This window comes from Nuphar pumila, chromosome 1, assembly GCF_984573655.1.
Source record: "Nuphar pumila chromosome 1, dmNupPumi1.hap1.1, whole genome shotgun sequence".
NCBI lineage: Eukaryota > Viridiplantae > Streptophyta > Magnoliopsida > Nymphaeales > Nymphaeaceae > Nuphar > Nuphar pumila.
In genome coordinates, this window is record NC_143249.1 from 3,765,840 (window position 1) to 3,785,839 (window position 20,000).

Consider the following 20,000-nt stretch of genomic DNA (forward strand, 5'->3'; position numbering starts at 1 on the left):
GTTGAGATGACTATTGGAAGACATAGGAGTGTTGATGCAGTCACCCTTACTGTTATGCTGTGATAACAAAAGCGTCGTATACATAACTGACGACCACACATTTCATGAAAGAACCAAGCATATCAAGATGAATTGCTAATATGTTCGTGAAGAGTACCTTAAGAAGACGATCATCCTGCTGAATGCAACATCATAATTTAAACTGGTTGATTTCTTCATGAAAGCGCTTTCTTCTCTTCAGTTTCACTTTTTACTTGATAAACTTTCGGTGATCATACCGTAAGTTTGAGGGGGAGTATTAAGAATATATGTATATACGTGTATGTACATATATATATATTTATATTTATATGTTTGTTAGGCAATACCCACTTGGGGTATTTTTGTTTTTTCACATTGTGTAATAGGCTGTGCCCACTAAGATCACAACTATCTTTATTTTTGTATTTTTTGTTTGTAATATTGGTCCATTGCCAAGGGCTTTTTAGTCCTTTGGAATAGAGTTGTTGGGAGCTTCCAACAGCTCTTCGAGCCCATCTACCTCTATAAAAGGAGGTCTTTCACTCTTGTAAAATTATGCTTGTATCTAGTATTTCAAATTCAAATATATTTATATTTTTTATACTTGTTTCTAGCCCTTTGATGCCTTGTGCTTGTGCTCTTGTACTTGACCCATAAGTGGTCCTTGTGTTTACACACTTTAGTGTGTTTGTAACATCCCATAAGAGGCATTCTATTGCTCGTTTTGTATTTCATTACAAGGATCACAAGGATGATGATAATTGATGATTACTTCAATTGTTGTGATGAAAGTGGTCTTTATATTGGTGATGAACGACAATCCTTTTTGTGAAGAAAAAGGTCAAGGTGATTATGATGATGACTCACTGAAGTTGTGCAGGGTGATGCCCGGTAAAAGATCATTCTTTTTAATAGTCATGAAGATCTAATTGCATAATAATATGTACCAAAAACATAATCAACTAAACATTAAGCACTGTGTTGGTGAACTTACATAAGATATGGCATGCAGGTAAATGCATACAAATTTAATCTGTTTTACGGTAAAAATGTCTATGAGTCTGCACACCTTTTAGCAAGAATGTCAAGCCCACTTCTCATTTGTGTTTATATGCATGTACATAGACATGCTTATATTTACTTCATCTATTCCCTGGTCTAGTGTTTTTCCTATTTCTAAATATTCCCATTTTGACCAACAAAAAACAATTGGCTCAATCCCTGGTGTTGAATTCATGTTCCAATGATGTAAAGAAGCACACAAATATTGGTGCTACTCAAGTCTACTAAGGACTCGATAAGAATATTCACTCATAAGATGCACTAAGGCACATAAATATCACAAAATGCACTAAGGCACACATACAAAATATCAATCTTTATTAAGAGGAATCCTCACTAAAAATCACACATTACAATAGGGCATTTACTCTAATATATATACACAAGAGAAAGGGGATTAGCCGTTGGGCTACCTCCCAACGGTTCTATTTAGAGCCGTTGGGAGCTGCCCAATGGCTAGTTAACAAGTCAAACCAGAAAAAAATAAAAATGAAAGAAAAATAAAATAAAAAATTACAAAAGAGAATCCATCAATATACGACATACACTTATATACATATACATATACATATATAGTCAAGCATATACGTATGTACAAGACGTGAATTTCTAACAGTTCCTCTCAAACTTATGGTGCAATCACCGAAAGTGTCAAGAAGAAAGTTGAATCTTGGCGAGCACAGAGCCTTGGTGAAGAAATCAGTAAGTTGATATTTTGATGTCACATAGGGAAGATCAATAGTCTTCTTTAAGTATTCTTCACGAACAAAGTGACAGTCCATTTCTATATGCTTAGTCCATTCATGAAACATGTGATTCCGAGCAATGTATATGGAACTCTTGTTGTCACAACATAATCTCGTAGGATTCTGAAGATGAACTCCCATATTTGAAATTAGTTGTTTGAGCCACACGATCTCCATGGTGGTGGTGGCCATTGCTCTATACTCAACTTCTGTAGATGATAGCGACACTTTTTGTTGCTTTTTGCACTTCCACGAAATCAAGGACTCCCCTAAAAATACACAAAAACCAGTTGTTGAACGCTTGTTATTCGGATCCCTTCCCCAATCGGCATCTGAGTAAGCGATGAGGTCTAATGAGGAAGAAGAGGATAAAAAGTCTCCCTTATTGATGGTGCCTTTAATGTATTTGATGATTCTAATGACTACACCCATATGAGCTGATGTTGGAGTATGCTGAAACTGACTGGCCACGTGGACAACATGAGCTATATCAGGTCTTGTAATACTTAGATACATAAGAGATCCAACCAGTTGTCTGAAATGTGTTGGATTGTCCAAATGAACCCCATCATCAGCTCACATCTTCGTTCCAACAATCTCTGGAGTATCAACAACTTTGTCATCTGATAATCTTGACTTGTCAATGATGTTTAAAGCAAACTTTGTTTGTGACAATATACATCCTCTGTTAGAATATGACACTTCTATTCCAAGAAAGTATGATAGATAACCAAGATCAATCATTTTAAAAGTGTTTTTTAAAAACTGTTTTACTTTTTTAATTTATTCTTTGTCACTTCCTGTAATCAACATATCATCAACATATAGAAGAATAATTACAATACCTGTAGAAGAATTCTTAACAAACAAAGCTGTGTCAGTATAACATGGTTTGAAACCATATTTAGTAATAACATTGTTAAATGTGTCAAACAAGGCTTTAGGTGCTTGTTTGAGCCCATGCAGGGCTTTTCTTAATCTAAGCACTTTGCCTTTAGAAACTATCAACCCGGGTGGAACATCCATATATACTTCTTCATTAAGGTTGCCATTTAAAAAGACATTCTTAACATCCATTTGAAATATATTCCAATTTTTAACAACTGTAATAGTTACAATGATTTTAACAGTTGTCATCCTAGCAACATGGGCAAAGGTTTCTTCATAATCTACTCCATACTCCTGAGAATATCCTTTGGCAACTAACCTGACATTATGTCTTTTCAAGGATCCATCACTCTTTGTCTTGACTTTGAAGACCCATCTACAACCTATGTTTTTCTTTCCGGGAGGTAAATTTAGGATTTTCCAAGTGTTGGCACCTTCCCGTGCTTCTAGTTCCATACGCATGTCTTTTTCTTATTCAGGAAGACTTTTGGCTTCATTGCAATAGGAGGGTTCAAAGTATGAATGAATGACTAAAAGGCATGCTCTATGTTTAGGAGAGAATGAGTCATAAGAAACAAATCTATTGGGAATCCTTGGAGTTCGCTCAGATCTACGAATGATAATTTGTTTAGAGGGAGCTTCTAATGATTCATGACCATCTCGATTTAGATTTTTATTGGATATGTTAATATTCCTTCTAGTGTATACTATTGGTTTAATTGTTGTTCCACTTTCAATAGAAGACTCCATAGAAATGTCTTGATTATCATCACACCCACAATTAGAAAGTAATTTAAACAAGGAGTAATCAACAGTTATATCTTGTGACATACATCCTTCAAATCCACTTTCATTTTCAACAAAGTTAACATTCTTTGAGACAAGGAGTTTATCATTTTTGACATCATAGCATTTAAACCTTTTTTGTGATTCAGAATAACCAATGAAAGCACAAGAAATAGCCTTGGAAGATAGTTTGTCTCCTTTATCATTTAAAACATAACACTTGCAACCAAAGATTCTAAGTCTTTGATAATCAGGTTTATACTTAAACAAATTTTCAAAGGGAATTTCATTTGATAGAGATTTTGAGGGCATCCTATTTATAAGATATATTGAGGTTAGGGCAACTTCGGCCCAAAAGTTTTTAGGAACATTCCTAGAAATAAATAGTGTCCTTGTAGCCTCTATAATATGTCTATGTTTCCTTTCTGAAACTCCGTTTTGTTGTGGTGTTTTAGGACATGATCTTTGGTGCAAAATCCCTAAATTTTTTAAGAATTGTTTGAAATCATTTGATAAATACTCTCCCCCAGAGTCTGTTTTAGGATTTTAATATTGCTTTCAAATTGAGTTTTGACCATGTTATGAAAGGTTTTGAAGGATACAAACACTTTGGATTTAAATTTAAGAAAATAAATCCAACAGTATCTAGTATAATCATCAATGAACACAACATAGTAGGAGAATCCTCCTTTGAAAAGTATAGGAACAAGACCCCACACATCCGAATGGACCAACTCAAAAGGCATGGATGAGTAAAAAGTCCTTTGTCTAAAAGGCAAAGATATCATTTTTCCAAGTATGCATTCCTTGCATTCAAAATTGTCTTTGCAAAGATCCTTAGTAATAGGTACAAAATTTAAATTCCTTACATTTGGATGACCAAGTCTATGATGCCAAACTTTGATATCTTTTGTTTGGGCAATATTACAAAAAGATTCTTTTGGAATACAAAGAGAGTTCATGTAATAAAGATCTCCTTGCCTAGAACCTTCCCCAATCAATTTCTCGGACTAGCGATTCTGCACCCAACATTTGTTTGATGAGAATACAATATGACATCCGTGATCCAAGATTTGAGAGGCGAAAAGTAAGTTAAGATGTAATTTTGGTATAAATCTAACTTTTGGAATGTAAAACTTGTTGTGTTTAGTCTTAGTCAAATCGTTTTTAAAATTTCCAACACCCTTTATTTTCAAAGAAGTTCCATCGGCAATAGAAACAAAAGATGCATTTGAGTTAGGTTGACATTCGGATAGAATAGACTTATGTGGGGTCATATGAAATGAAGCTCCAAAATCAAGAAGCCAAGAGCACATACCGGGAGTTCAAGAAGATGCAATGGCCGCCCCCGATGTAGATCCTTTAAACAATGGTTGTAATGCCTCTGTCAATTGTGCCAACGATTTGGAGCGATCTTTGAGGCTTATGGTATCTTCTTCTTGCTTTGACGGAGCCGCAACAACCTTTTTTTATGAGGTCTATAGTCCTTTTTGAATTTAGGACATTGAGGTTTAATATGATCGGGTTCATAACAATTATGACAAATTACTTTGTATTCTCTTCTATTTTGATTTTTATTGAAGTGAAGAGGCCTATAAGGCTTGATATAATTTCCCGGTTTGGAGGCGGCAAGAGCGCAATCATTTTCTTTAGTGTTACTAGGTGTAGCAAGAACGCTATTACTTTTGCTTATATTAAGTCTAGTATCTTCTCCACTAAGTTTAGTGAGAATTTCGTGAATAGGAGGAGGCAATGAAGAAGATAGCAAAGAGGCCCTAGTTTGTTTAAACTCGGGTCTCAAACTATAAAGAAAGACAAAAAGTCTATCTTCTTCAACTTGAGCCCTCCGCATCTCAATACACTTTCCTTCCCATTTTGGTTCAAATTGAGTGAGTTGAGTCCAAATGAAAGATAATTTCATAAATTATTCTCTAACATTTTTATCTCCTTGTTTGATGTTTCTAGCCTTTTCTTGGAGGTAATACTTATGAGCCATATATTTCTCGGTAAACATACCTTTAAGATATTCCCATGTATCACTTGTCTTTTTGTAACATAAAAGATTTGAGGCAATTTTGGTTTCAACCCCACTTAGCATCCAAGATAGAATTTTAGCATTTTTTATGTCCTATTCATCTATTTTTTTATAATATTCCTCCATTGCTTTTTCTCTTTCTTTTCCTTCGAGATTTGTCTCAACATCATTTTCACATATAGTAATTTCGAAGATAGTACCTCTAACGTACCCCCATAATCCTTGACCTTTTTATGAATGTCTCCAAGTGTCCCTCCCAAATGATGTAGCTGCTACCGTCAAGCTTGAATGGTGGAACAAAGTTGGAGTTGCTTGAGTTATGAGACAAAAATTCAGCCATGTTGAAGAGGAAGGAATCACGATCAAAGAAAGATCACCAACACGCTTTACGAGGCAGCCTCCATGAGTGAATATAAGCAAAGTAGCCAACCCGGCTCTTATACCATGTAAAGAAGCACGCAAATATTGGTGCTAATCAAGTCTACTAAGGACTCAATAAGAATATTCACTCATAAGATGCACTAAGGCACATAAATATCACAAAATGTACTAAGGCACACATACAAAATATCAATCTTTATTAAGAGGAATCCTCACTAAAAACCACACATTACAATGGGGCATTTACCCCAATATATATACACAAGAAAAAGGGGATTAGCCGTTGGGCTACCTCCCATCGGCTAGTCAACAAGTCAAACCAGAAAAAAAATAAAAATGAAAGAAAGAAAAATAAAATAAAAAATTACAAAAGTGAATCCATCTATATACGGCATACACTTATATATATATACATATGCAGTCAAGCATATGCGTATGTACAAGACATGAATTTCTAACAAGTGAGGTTACATTATACTATTGGGCACTATCATCTTTATGTAAGTGGGAAAAAGAGTTCTGCAGTTTTGTGGAAGATCTAAATCTTTTATTTGTGGTTATGTTTTGGTGTAATCATTTATTTGTGGATGATTCTTCTTATTCTTATTAACAAACACAAGATTTAGATCCACCATTTGTGGTTATGTTCCAGTGAAATCATTTATTTAGGAATGATTCTTCTCATTCTTAGTAACAAACAGTCTCACGATGATTTTGGTTGTTATTTCTCTAAGATGCGTTAATGTTATTTTGCTTATACTTTTAATGAAGCATGGCAGTTATGTTGATTTTCCACTTTTAATTGGCCTACTTTGATGGCTTATGAAGGTTTACCATAAATTAATTCTTATTGATGTAGGCTGAAACAGAAAGGGAGGTTGGAGCAAACAAGGGTGTTTCTGATAATCAAATTCGCTTAAAGGTGTTTTCGCCAAATGTTCTTAATATCGCTTTAGTGGATTTACCTGGAATAACAAAGGTCCCAGTAGGCGATCAGCCAACTGATATTGAAGCACGAATCAGGACTATGATACTATCATACATCAAGCATGAAACTTGTATAATATTGGCAGTTACACCAGCAAATTCAGATCTAGCAAATTCAGATGCACTCCAAATGGCAAGAATTGCAGATCCCGATGGTACATTCTGAAAATATATTTCATAAATTGGGTGTGTTAATCTTCTGCTGTTAAATAAACGCGTGACCATTCCTTAATGTTTTTGTTCCTTTGGCAGGTTCTCGAACTATTGGAGTTATTACAAAGGTCAAAATACATCGCAGTGTGCATTTTTTTCCATGTTCTCTAGCCATTAAACCATATCCTTTCCACAAATTAGCCAGGAAGCTTGACTGTTGTTTTCCCCCTTCTTTTGTTCAGCTGGATATAATGGATCGGGGTACTGATGCTCGTAATTTTTTGCTTGGGAATGTAATTCCCCTTCGACTTGGTTATGTGGGTGTTGTAAATCGCAGTCAAGAGGTAATAGATTCATTCTATTTTAATGGAAAGAGATTATTATGCATTCTTAATTTTTCCTGCCACTCTTTGCTTGTCGGATTTATGATGTTGTTTTACACATGCCTAAATCTTTTTTCTTTTTCTTTCATTAAAGGGGAAAAGGGAATTAGTTTTTGTAGTTATGAAATCAAGGTTGACATTTGGAAAAGCTGATGGTAAAAAATTACCATCCTTGGTCAAATAAAAGGATGACAATACAGCTACACCGGGATGGGTCTTATCAAACCCGATTTTGAATAGAGTCTAAAAGGCCCACACCCAACCCAATCTAATTCAGGTTCAGGTACAACTAGAAACTGTAGACCCATATGGGTTAATGGGTTCAGGTATACATCGGGTCAGGTCTTTAGTAGACCCATTTTGATTAGGGTCGGGTTTGGGCCTGGGTATGACTGTTAACAGGTTCGGGTTTCAACTCAGATCTTGATATGTTCGGTATTCTAGATCTAATTACCTGCCAATAAAAAATATGTAAATTAATGAAATCAACTGTTTATTAAGAAGATTATATGCTAACAAAATTGAAGCTTAATAACTATTCTAAATAATGTCAAGATCTGAATATAAAAACAATATATCTACGCTAACCAAACATTTTAAGTTGAAACAAAAAAAACAATGATATATCATATTCAAAATGTATCAAAGTCAATGAGTTCTCAAGTAATATTTTGGGATTCACTTCAATCCGACAATTTCCATGACATACGGGCAGTAGGAAGTATATGCAAAAATGAATTAAATTTTAGATTCCTAAAATTACTAAAATGCAATGCATATTAATTCTAAGTTTATCAACATCTTTAAATGTTTAATTGAATATATAATATTTATCAATTAGAAACTTTTAGATGGTTCGGGTATGGGTCGGTTCAGGTATATAGTCGAATCGCTATGTCACATAGGTGTGGGTGCAGATGCGGCGATGCGGCACTTTAAAAAAACTTGGGTGTGGGGGTGCGGAGAGGGTGTATATATATATATATATATAAAATTTTTAACAGTTTTAAGTTAACATTACGTGTATGTGTGTGCATTTATGTATTTATATATATAATATAAATAAAAATGGACTTGATTAGGGTTAACTGAATCTACTTTGGGATAGAAATGGACCTCAGTGTGGTTGACTTTACCTAACACAAAGGAAGTTGTGTCCAAGTGTCGCACCTGCCTAGGTGCTAGTGCGACGCTGGTGCGGTGCCCTGTTAGAAGAGTCCGTGTTACATAGTCGGGTCGGGTATGAGTCAGTTTGGGTACATAATCAGGTTGAATTCGGTTTTAAAATATGGAGAACCTATGTCACATGGGTGCGGGTGCGACACAAGTGCGGCGCAATTTAAAAAATTTTGGACATGGGGACTCGGCTATATATATATATATATAACAATAATAAGTCCGCTATAGCCCATTAGGGGACACGGCTATAGCCCAGTCTGCAGTTGCACAGTCTATGACTGCAATGCAGTTGCACAGTCAGTCTGTGACTACAGTCTGTGATTGTGCAATGCAGTTGCACAGTCAGTCTGTGACTACAGTCTGTGATTTTTTTTAGTTTTTTGCCCTAAAAACGGACCAAAATAGACTCGATCAAAGTTGACCGAGTCCAAAATGTGGACGGACTCAGCCCCGGTGTGTTGACCGAGTCTGACACTTGGTTGACCGTGTCCGCTCTGTGTCCGAAGCTGCACCAGTGTCGGGGCATGTCGATGCGGGTGCATCGACCCCCTAGCCGAGTCCGTGTGACATAGTGGAGAACCATTTGGGTCCGGGTACATAATAAGGTCAAGTCCATTCGGGTTCGGGTCTTCATTCACAGTACCCAAGACCCGACCCGATTTCACTACGGGTCCACCAATATCGGTACGAGACATCAGGTCGGGTCTGGTATACCCAACCCCGTTACACCCCTAGGGCCAATGGTTTGTCTATTTGCCGAATTCTATGCACTTGTTCTTTCACCTTCTGGCTCGCCTCCCTTAGGCAGTAATATAGCTAGAAAGTCGAATAATATTCTTTTTCTGTTCTCAAGCCAGTGTATGTCTTGTATATGTAGAATTTCATTGCCTAGGAAACCTGCATTTTCCATCTCTAACCTAAACCACTAAAAGCAAGTGTGTCAAGTTTCTGGGACACAACCAAAAGGTAGGAAGAAGATGGCCCTCTTACTTAATTCTGTTGCTTGGTTGCCCCACGTGCCTATCATAAGGCTAGGTGATATGCTACACTAAATGCTAGACTTGTTGCAGTAGGTTAGCTCCTATATTTTATTAGTGAGGTGTCACCCTACGTTCTTGTTAGAAACTGTTTATGTTTCCTGATTTAATAAGAAACGTGTTCTTGTTATATTGTATAATTACATTTTAAAAGACCTTATGAGATATAATAACATTTTGCTTCTTTTAGAAACAGAGGTTGATCAGCAACTTACTTTCTGACAGTTTATGTTTTAAATGATATTTATGTGTTTATAACAAGGTTGCCAAGATGGGAAACAGGGCTTTCTAAAATCCATGTGAAACGGGAAATGTGATATATATATATATCTGTGTGTGTGTAGTAAAAATGCAAATATTGAGAATATGCATGAAGTTTACACAAACTTTACTTTTTTACGAACATTATGATAACTAATAAGAATTAATAATTTATTTTTAATAAAATGCATCATTACATTGACTACAACTATAAAACTAATATATAGTTATGTTTTATTTGAACAAGCACATAGTCAGCTTAGTTTTAATAAAATATTAATTATCATAAATAAAGTATTTAAATGCAACATATGTTTAGATAGAATCAAGAATTAAATAAAAATAATGTGGTTACATTAATTTTTGAAAATTTTCAATTTCGTCCAGTCCATTATGTTCTTCTTATAACAAATATATTCATAATTTAGTTTTTTAAATAAATAATTCAGATTTTGGATAACACGTGTATTTCAACTTTTTATTGTAAAAAGAAATTCTCATTCAACCTAAATATTCAGAAAATGTATGGAAGACATGTTTCCTAAATAAGGAAAACGAGTTTCCCATATAAGTTAAGTAGGTTTTCCTTATAATATAAATGAGTTTCTCAGTCGATAGAAAATGAGTTTCCCATGCATTTTTAGAAGTTTCCCACAAAGTGATGTAAATGTTAGGTTTTTGGTTTGGGAAATGGTTTCCTAAGAAACCAGTTTCCCACATGCAAGTAGACTTTCCAGTAACCCTGGTTTATAACTTAGTCCCTTAAGTATATCTTTTAGTGAAAGAGTGACCATGAGGAAACTCTCCTATGCATCTCTGCAGGGTAATGTATAAATTTTGAAACCAGCAGAATCAATAAAAATGAACAAGGATTGAACCCTAGAGGTCCTGAACAAGTACACTATCTTATTTGGCTACTTATTGACGTTGTATGAGTCTGCAGCCTTGTATTATTGACTTAAGGCCTTCAACTCTGTATTAATAGGATTCTTGTGGTTGCTGTGCCAGCATAATTCTACTTTATGCTTAGACAGTATTCCTAGCTATGGTATTGATGCTGATCTTATGCAAAAGTTGAACCATATACGTTAATGTGAAATAAACTGGCTTAATACGGATCAGACTTGGTACCATGGTTATTTGCAGATCACCTAGTCCACATCAATGATCTTGTAGTCTCCCTCTGGTTGGCTTGTAGCAATGCCAATGTAAAATAAGGTTTGAGAATTTTATTTTCTAATGATTTGCTGTGTTCAATAACTGTATTTGTACTGAGCAGTCATCTTGTTTAGTGCTTATCCTTTTAGACCAACCTCAAAGATCATAAACAAAAGAGAAATTTTGTTATTATATAAATAACCTAATGACTTTTTTTAAACAAACCTGTTGCATGATTATGATGTACTTGTAACGCCCCCAAAATCCCGGGCTTGTAACTTTTTAGGAAAATTTTGAAAGCTTTGTAATCATTCATTTTTCAAGATTGATATACTTTGGTGCCTTTATATAAGAATAAGGGTGATATACAAGATTGCACAAACTATCGTAGTATAAAACTCATGAGTCATACTATGAAACTTTGGGAGAGGGTGATTGAGTCTAGGTTGAGGAAGGTTGTCATGATATCGGAGAATCAATTTGGTTTTATGCCTGGAAGATCAACTATGGAAGCTATACATCTTCTTAGACAACTTATTGAAAGACATAGAGAGAGGAACAAAGATTTGCATATGTTTTTTATTGATTTAGAGAAGGCATACGATAGAGTACCTAGGGACGTTCTGTGGTGGACAATGATGAAGAAAGGTGTTTCTCTCAAGTACATTAGTATAATTAAAGATATGTATGAAGGAGTAGTAACCAATGTCCGCACTTGTGGAGGGGTGACAACCAATTTTCCGATAACGGTTGGGTTACATCAAGGATCTGCTTTAAGCCCTTTCCTATTTGCGATAGTGATGGATGAGCTTACGAGATCAATTCAAGAAAATGTACCGTGGTGTATGTTGTTTGCTGATGATATTGTTTTGATTGATGAGTCTAGAGCTGGGGTTAATGCTAAGTTAGAATTATGGAGACAGACATTGGAAGTTAGAGGTTTCAAGTTGAGTAAGAGTAAGACTGAATATATGGAATGTCGATTTAGTAAGCAACGAAGTAGTGATGGGAGTGTAGTGAAGCTTGGTGAGCAAGAAATACCGGTGAATGATTATTTCAAATATTTGGGATCCATCATTCAAAAGTATGGAGAAATTGATGGAGATGTAAATCATAGGATAAAGGTTGGGTGGATGAAATGGAAAAGTGCAACTGGAGTGCTGTGCGATCGTAGAATGCCATTGCGGTTGAATGAAAAGTTTTATAGGACGACTATTAGACCCGCTTTACTATATGGTACGGAATGTTGGGCTGCCAAGAGACATCATATTCAAAAAATGAGTGTAGCTGAGATGCGGATGCTTAGATGGATGTGTGGAAATACAATAAAAGATAAGATTCGGAACGAGGAGATACGTAAGAAGGTAGGTGTTGCACCCATTGAAAATAAGATGAGAGAGAATCGTTTACGGTGGTTTGGACATATTCGGCGAAGGCCTAATGATGCTCCAGTTAGAAGGTTGGAGAAATGGGAAAATATATTAGTTAAAAGAGGTCGGGGTAGGCCTAGGAAGACTTGGATGGAGATGATAGGAAAGGATATGAATGCTTTGAACCTCACCGAGGACATGGCATTGGATAGAAATGATTGGAGGAAAAGGATTCATGTGGAAGACCCAAAATGAATTTCTTTTTTGGTTCATATCGCTGACCCCAATTGTTTTGGGATGAAGGCGTAGTTGTTGTTGTTGTTGTAATCATTCATTTTTCAGAGTTTTAAATAACAGTTCAGCGGAAAATGGTGTTTGAAAGCACAAGTCAACGGACCTTGGGCGCATTACAAGCGGACCTTCCTTTACACAACGGATTTGTAACTCCGTATATTCATTGAAACCAAATAAATTCAAAATGAGGTTTTAAAGTTTATACGAAAAGGAAAATTTCAAAGAAACCCTTATACCAAATTACAAAAATGTCCTCAAGAGCGAAACGTTAGGGAAAGAGTCTCATCTTGATATCATCACGTCATCGTGCCATCGTTTATCGTTCCGACCTAATCATCACCTGTACTCATGAAATAAGTTAGATTGATAAAAATTTGGTAGGTGTATAGATAACAAAATTCAGAACAAAACTCACATATACGTTGTCCCTTTCGTGATGTGCAGTTCAGAATAAGCAAAATGAGCATGATAATCTTGTTTCGATATTAACTGTCTTGAGGGTACACAAATGAGAGAACATAGAAACAATTGAAACTGCTTGGGGGTTTGTTTTGTTATGTATTTTGATATCCCAGACAACTAGTTGAGTCCGTTCCTAAGGGGACAGCCAGTGACCAAGAGAGATTTTTCAAGAGGCATTCGTGGCAAGGGATGTATCCAACTTCTGTAGAAGTCCATAGGATCTACCACCTAGGATAATTTTTGGTAGTCCTGTCTCCTAACTTCTATGATCGGGGATACAGAGTCAATTGCTACTCGAGGAGCGTAGTTGTTAACAACCTGTCCATCAGAGTTTTTGTATCATCACATCCTCTCCCTTGACAGAACCAAGAGACGAATGAGTATGTCAGGTTCTATTTTAACTGACGACCCATTCTACATGCTTTGGTTTTTCAAACCAAATCGAGCATCTTGTCTCTGAAGGCGATCATCACCATTTATGTAATTTTCTTTTCATCATTGGGCATTTACACGCTACGAGGTTACCATAAACCTCTCATCCAATCATCGTAGTACTAACATGCCGTGCATGTCTGATAGTACCGTTACGATGAGAGGGATCTTAGTTTCTCAGAAAAAAACCCCAACATCATTTAGAAATTTTAATGTCTCATGCTTTAGGCTGGGGATATCCGAGTCATTTCGGATATCAAAACAAAGGATCATACGTACCACTTAAGGCTACGCAGTCGAAGCTCTTTCGTTACCCAAGGTTGAGGGAAAGACTTGGTTGCGAATATGTAAACGCCAAATATTCGTTTTTGCTTTTCGAAACAACAAATATTACAAGCTTTGGAATTTCGCATGTGAAATCCTCTTTTTCTTTAAAGATGAGTATGCGCAAGTTTGCGTCTTTAAATGCAATCGTAAGGCAAAGTAGGTAGGAGTATGCAAAACTGCATACCTTACCAAGTTATATATATGTATATATGATACATATATATCAAAGCATAAGCCTGTGCACATTACAGCGCGACGACAATGTAAATGACATAAAGCTAGGCTCGGTATGCGAAACCACACATCAAAGTAAATAAACTGCGTAAGCGATGCACAATTTACGAAACCATACATCGGCTAAATAAATTGCGTAAGCAATGCACGATGTACGAAACCGTGCATCAGATAAGTAAATTGCGTAAGCAATAGCCTGTGTACGTAACAACGCGACGATAAAGTAAATGACATAAAGCCAAATTCGATTGTGTGAAACCATACATCGAGCTAAATAAACTGCGTAAGCGATGCATGATGTACGAAACTGTAAATTGGCTAAATAATTTACGTAAGCAGTGTACGATGTACAAAACTGTACATCAGCTAAGTAAATTGCATAAGCAGTAGCCTGTACACGTAACAACGTGGCGGCAAAGTAAATGACATAAATTTTAAATGGACAAGAATACGCAAAACTGCGTCCTTGAGTTTAAAAGCATATATATATATATATATACACACACACACGTATAAGTTAGAAGTATTCTATCATTTCTCCTCGTATGCAACTTTCTCCTATCTCGGAGATAGTCGGACTCGTGGATGATTCCGAGCGTAGGTTTTCAAGGGCTCGTGCCTTAGTGTGTGTGCCGCATTTGTTGCGCCGATGGGGTGCGCTGAAAGATATTTTATTGTTGTGCTACGAAAAAGAATGATGTTATAAAACCATTTTCTGGCGAAAAGAGGCAATCATTGCATCTCAGGGTTGAACACGAATCCTGCTCGGGACGACTGAACCGAGTCAGGCTTAAAGCGGCTAACTCGTGTGATTCGGCTAACGAAATGACTGAGTTGGTTCAAATTCGTTTGCAACCCGATGTACGGCTTGGCTTGGAGTTACTCAAGATGTAAACGTTTTGGAAAAAGACCCAAGCTCGGTACAAATGAGCCGAGTCAAGCTCGGTTTCAAGGAAATCGAGTTTTGACTCGGTTTACGTGGAATGAGATCCATGACCAAGCCGGCTCGACCAGATCGAGTCGGTCTTGGAACAAAAAAGGAACAAAGGGGTGACCAACAAACCAAAACAAAACATAGGCAGCAATATCTAAGAAACTGGTATAAGTCTAAAGAAAAATGCTAGTCTTAAGTTCTTAACTAAACCATGAGTGAAATCTTATAGCTTTTCTGTACGACCATCTGTGCTTCTAACCTTCGAGGTTGGCGAAGCTTCATTGAGGAAGCTGACATTGATGAGGGTGAAGAAGAAACGGATTCAGGACCCTCTTCCGCAACTGAAGGACAAGGACACACAGTACTCCTCAAGCGAGTCCCGGTGAAAATCCCTTTTGTCAGCAGAGTGAGCCCTTGAGCATAACTTGGGCAGACACCCAGTTTGCTCGAGTAGCCCACCCTGCACGCTTGGGGCAAAGGAGGTCTGCCACGACGGAATGGGGGCACGACCAGAGGAGGATTTGCTAATGCATTCACCATCCGAAGCTAGCGAGGATGCCCGAAAAGGGCCACAGAACACCAAATTTGCCAAGCTGAAGCAACCATTCCAGCTGCCAAGCTGAAGATGGATTTCTCATTTCTGGGAGAGTAGGGGAAAATACGTTGGTGAATGGGGCTGGTACCAATAGAAACCAGCGATGAGGTGGTCGACCACTTGGTTCCATGTCTGTAAAGGGCTCCAGCAGAGCCAAAGGATAAAAAAGGGGAGGGGGTTCGGGGTTCAGCAAAGAGAGAGAGAGAGCAGGATGACAGTGGAGAACCCGACTAGTGCTGCTGGAAATTAGAGAAGGGGGAGAGGTGGGGGAAACCACCGTGGGTGGTTTCTGGTGACCATTGCAGAGAGAGAGAGAGAGAGAGAGAGAGAGAGAGAGAGAGTCGAAAGAAACATCAACATTACTAAGGCAGGGGATCAACAAAAAGTTGAGTCTGCGAAAACAAAAAAACAACAGACCCAAAACAAAGGGCCGAAAGCACGAAGGCAAAACATAAAAACAGAAGAGCACAGAGATAAGCCAGGGTCTTGAGGAAGAGAAAGCGACTGAAGGGGGTGGACAACATGGGAGTAGAGGTGCAAAATTGTGTACACATCAACCAAGATGCAATGGACGAGCTTATTGAAAACAACCAGAATTTGACGGAAGATCACATTGTTGCGAGTCATCCACACAACCCACCAAGAAGTAAGAAGCCAAGTTCTCTAGATCAACCGTCACTGTGAACCCGCGGCGGACCCCACAGAAGGTCGAGCGCGAAGGATTCCTGTCTCACGATTACTTCAGGCTGATTCCATGTACTTTTAAAGAGATCCACAAAGATTGGGCAGGCCCAAAACAGATGGTAGGTGAATTCTTCCGCTGCTTGGCAAGGGACGCACCTACTCGGATACTAAAAACCCATCTTCTTAAGGAAGTTGTCCGTATGTACCCTATCGAGTAAAATTAACTAGGCTAAGAACCGAGATCGGGGAGTTGGCCCATTCACCCATAAAAGACGTTCAGGAAGCCAGTCAGCCCTAGGAGGAAGAAGAGACTGATACAGAGTTTTGGTGCACAAAACGCCGCTAGGCGCAATTGCCCATTGCAAAAACTGCGCGTCAGGACCAGGATCACCATCTTGCATGAGGACAAAAGACATGACCTTAAGCCACATGCGACGCAAACGCGAGATATGAAGCCTGCGGGGACGACAGATATAATGAATCGACTCAAGGGAACCATACTTAGCATGGAGCAGAGGAGCACACGGATTGCCTGGACGGTGCGCCATCCAGCATTGCTTGACGACGAGAGTAATACTCCTTAGTCTGGGAGCGAAGATCCCCAGACTAGCCATACGCCTTGGTAACACGAACGAGTTCCATCCAACCAGGTGGCGCTTAGTTCGAAGCTGACAACCAGACCAAATAAAATCCGCCATTAAACTGGAGAACTTCTTCTCCACACCCTTGGGCATCATAAACATGGACATAAAAAATTCTGGGATAGAGGACAAGACGTGCCTAATAAGGGTAAGCTGACCGGTGATGGAAAGGTAGGAAGTCTGCCAGAAAAAAATTTTGGTCTGGATTTTTTGGATAATGGCAGTCCAAGCGGCTGAGGGGATGCGTTTTATTTGCAAAGGGAGACCCAGATAGGAAATAGGTAAATCCGAAGTTACGCAGCTAAAAATTTGCTGTTCGGCGGCCAGCAAGGAAGATGAGGCATTGAACATGGACATAAAACATTTATTGTCATTAAGGGATAAACCCGAAAGAGAGAAAAAACTGAAAGATGAGCTTGAATCTCAGCATCTGTTGCACAAAAGCGTGGCAAAAAATGATCATGTTATCAGCATAGGTGAGAATATGATGGGGGAATTCCTGGATGTCGATGTGATCAATTATGTCTTTATCCGCTGCCCTTTTGAATAACACCACTAGACCCTCGGTGACAACGTTAATTAACAAAGGGGAGAGAGGGCAACCTTGCTGAATACCGTGCCCAAGCTTTAAGTGCCTACCTCTTGCTCCATTAAGCTTAATCAAAGAGTGAGCATTTGATACCAGCTCACGCACCCATCGAGAGAAACGACGACCGATACCGAAGTTGGTAAGCATGTGGAATAAGAAATGCCAATGGACCAAGTCGAAGGCTTTATGGAAGTCGAGCTTGAGAGAGAAGAAAGGCTGGCCGCTGATATGCAAAGAGTGAAGAACTTCCGATGCCAAGATGAATGAGTGATGAATCCGTCTTTGGGGGATAAAAGCGAACTGGGAGTCCGAGAAGATTTGAGCAGCGACAGTCCTGAGCCTATTAGCCAAAACCTTAGCAATAATGCGGTAGAGCGCACTTATAATTGAAATCGGACGGAACCTCGAGATATCAGAGGCCGCCACGTCCTTCGGGACGAGAGAGACAATGGCTAAGTGCATGTGAGCCGACAACCGACAATTGTGATGAAACTCAATGAAGACATTGATAACGTCATGCTGAATGCAAGACCAAAAGATACATAGGAAATCCACGGGAAAGCCGTTATAGCCAGGAGCTTTCCATCCTGAAAGACAGTTGATAGCCCAAATGATTTCAGCGTCAGCGAACTTAGATTGCATAGCTCGGGTTTGAGTTTGATCAATTGCCCGTATGAAAAGAGGGCCAATAGTGCCGTCGACGGAGGTCTGGGCAACATAAATGGTCTTGAAATAGTGAGAAACCGCTGGAAGGACATTGTCGGTGGAGTAGCTGACTCCCCTAATGGAGATAGAGGGAAAAATGTTCCTCCTGTGACGGTGCGAAGCGTAGGAGTGAAAGAAGCTAGTATTGCCGTCACCAGTCGCAAGCCAATGCACCCTTGCCCGTTGTTTCCATCGAATTTCATCTTTGATCCGCCGTGTTTGCAGAACCAAAGAAAGCTCAGTGGATTCGACCTTTAAGCTTTGAATAGTCGAATAAGAAAGGGAGTCCGGGAAAGACAAAGAATAATGAATGGTCGACGGCTCTTGCTCCCAGGCGTCTATTTGCTGGAATTTACTGATATTATGATTCAGAAGCCAAGCTTTGATGTCGCAGTTGAGGCGGAAAAACTTCTCATGGCACCAGACGGCGGCCATGACTGCAGTAGAAGGCTTGCTCCACGAACGGTAGACCACAAATTTGAAGTTCGTCTCCTTCAGCCATCGCAATATATATATATATATATATATATATATATATATATATATATATATATATATATATATATAGAGAGAGAGAGAGAGAGAGAGAGAGGGGGGGGGGGGGGGAGGAGGGCGGCTCCCTCCTGTCGGCAACCGACGAGTGAGAGAGGGGGATCCCGACGGGGGGTCGGGTCAAGCAAAGAGAGGGAGAGAGATGCGAGAAAGAGAGTACCTGGGGATTTTGGGTTTTCGCAGAAGAGGTGTCAGGCGACGAGCAGGGAGAGAGAGATAAGCGCAGGGGAGCTTGGGTCCTCGAGGACTTTTTAAAAAAGAAACCCCCCCTGTTGGGGGTTTAAATAGAAACGCGGGGTGTAACGCCCCAAAATTTCGAACTTTATAATTTCCTTGAAAAATTTCTTTTCTTTACAGAGTTTATTTTTAAAATCAGCGAAAACGATTTCTTTATAAAAAAAAAGACATGTTTGACAACTTTGGGCACGTTAGCGAGAGAACAAAGATTTACCATGGACGATCTGCAATAATACTTAGGAAACCATTTCTTCTATTAAAAGAGAGTGTCAGGTTTGTACAAAATTTGGATTTCCTCCAAGAAAATTGTAACAAAAAGCAAAATGTCCAGGAGAAGAACTACGAGCAGAAACAATGGATCCTGAAGTCATCTCGCAGTCGCGCCATCGCCTGTGATGCACTTATTCGTCACATGTACCCATAAAATGGGTTAGTTTTGCGAAAAACTAGTAGGTGAGCACAAAAACAGAAAGAATTAAATTAGACATAAATAATTTATGCAGCAGGTAGTAACGAGCAAACTAAGTAGATAAACTGGAGAAACAAGCTAAGTACAACAAACTGAAAGGTGAACATGCTCAATTTAGTTATTACTTGTTAACCGGCCATGCGGGTACATACATGGCACGTGAGTCAAAACAGTCGAGACCAAGCCTTGTGTTCATTATGTTAAGTAGTTTAAGATACCTCGGTTGTCTGACTGAATCCTATTCCTATGGAGGCGACCGATGGTCGAGAGAGTAAGTCCCCAACGCCTGATAGGGATGCATCCAACTTCTGCAGAAGTGTTAGGCTAACTTATGTAACCCTTATCCCCCCTAACCTCCGATGACTGGGGAAGACGGGTCTTTTGCTCGTATAAAGCCA

General features: G+C 38.6%; 1 protein-coding gene across 2 annotated transcripts in view; it reads left to right on the forward strand.

Moving 5' to 3' along the window:
- Positions 1-20,000, forward strand: part of LOC149847717 (dynamin-related protein 3A-like) — a 65,640-nt gene that overhangs the window by 1,996 nt on the left and 43,644 nt on the right. For both annotated transcript variants that reach the window (XR_016430390.1, XM_089997015.1), the window contains exons 2-4: positions 6,779-7,061; positions 7,159-7,187; positions 7,302-7,403. Coding sequence is in view for 1 of the 2 variants with exons in the window: in XM_089997015.1 (XP_089853141.1) it covers positions 6,779-7,061; positions 7,159-7,187; positions 7,302-7,403 (414 nt within the window). In the remaining variant the exon portion in view is untranslated. The remainder of the gene's footprint in view (positions 1-6,778; positions 7,062-7,158; positions 7,188-7,301; positions 7,404-20,000) is intronic.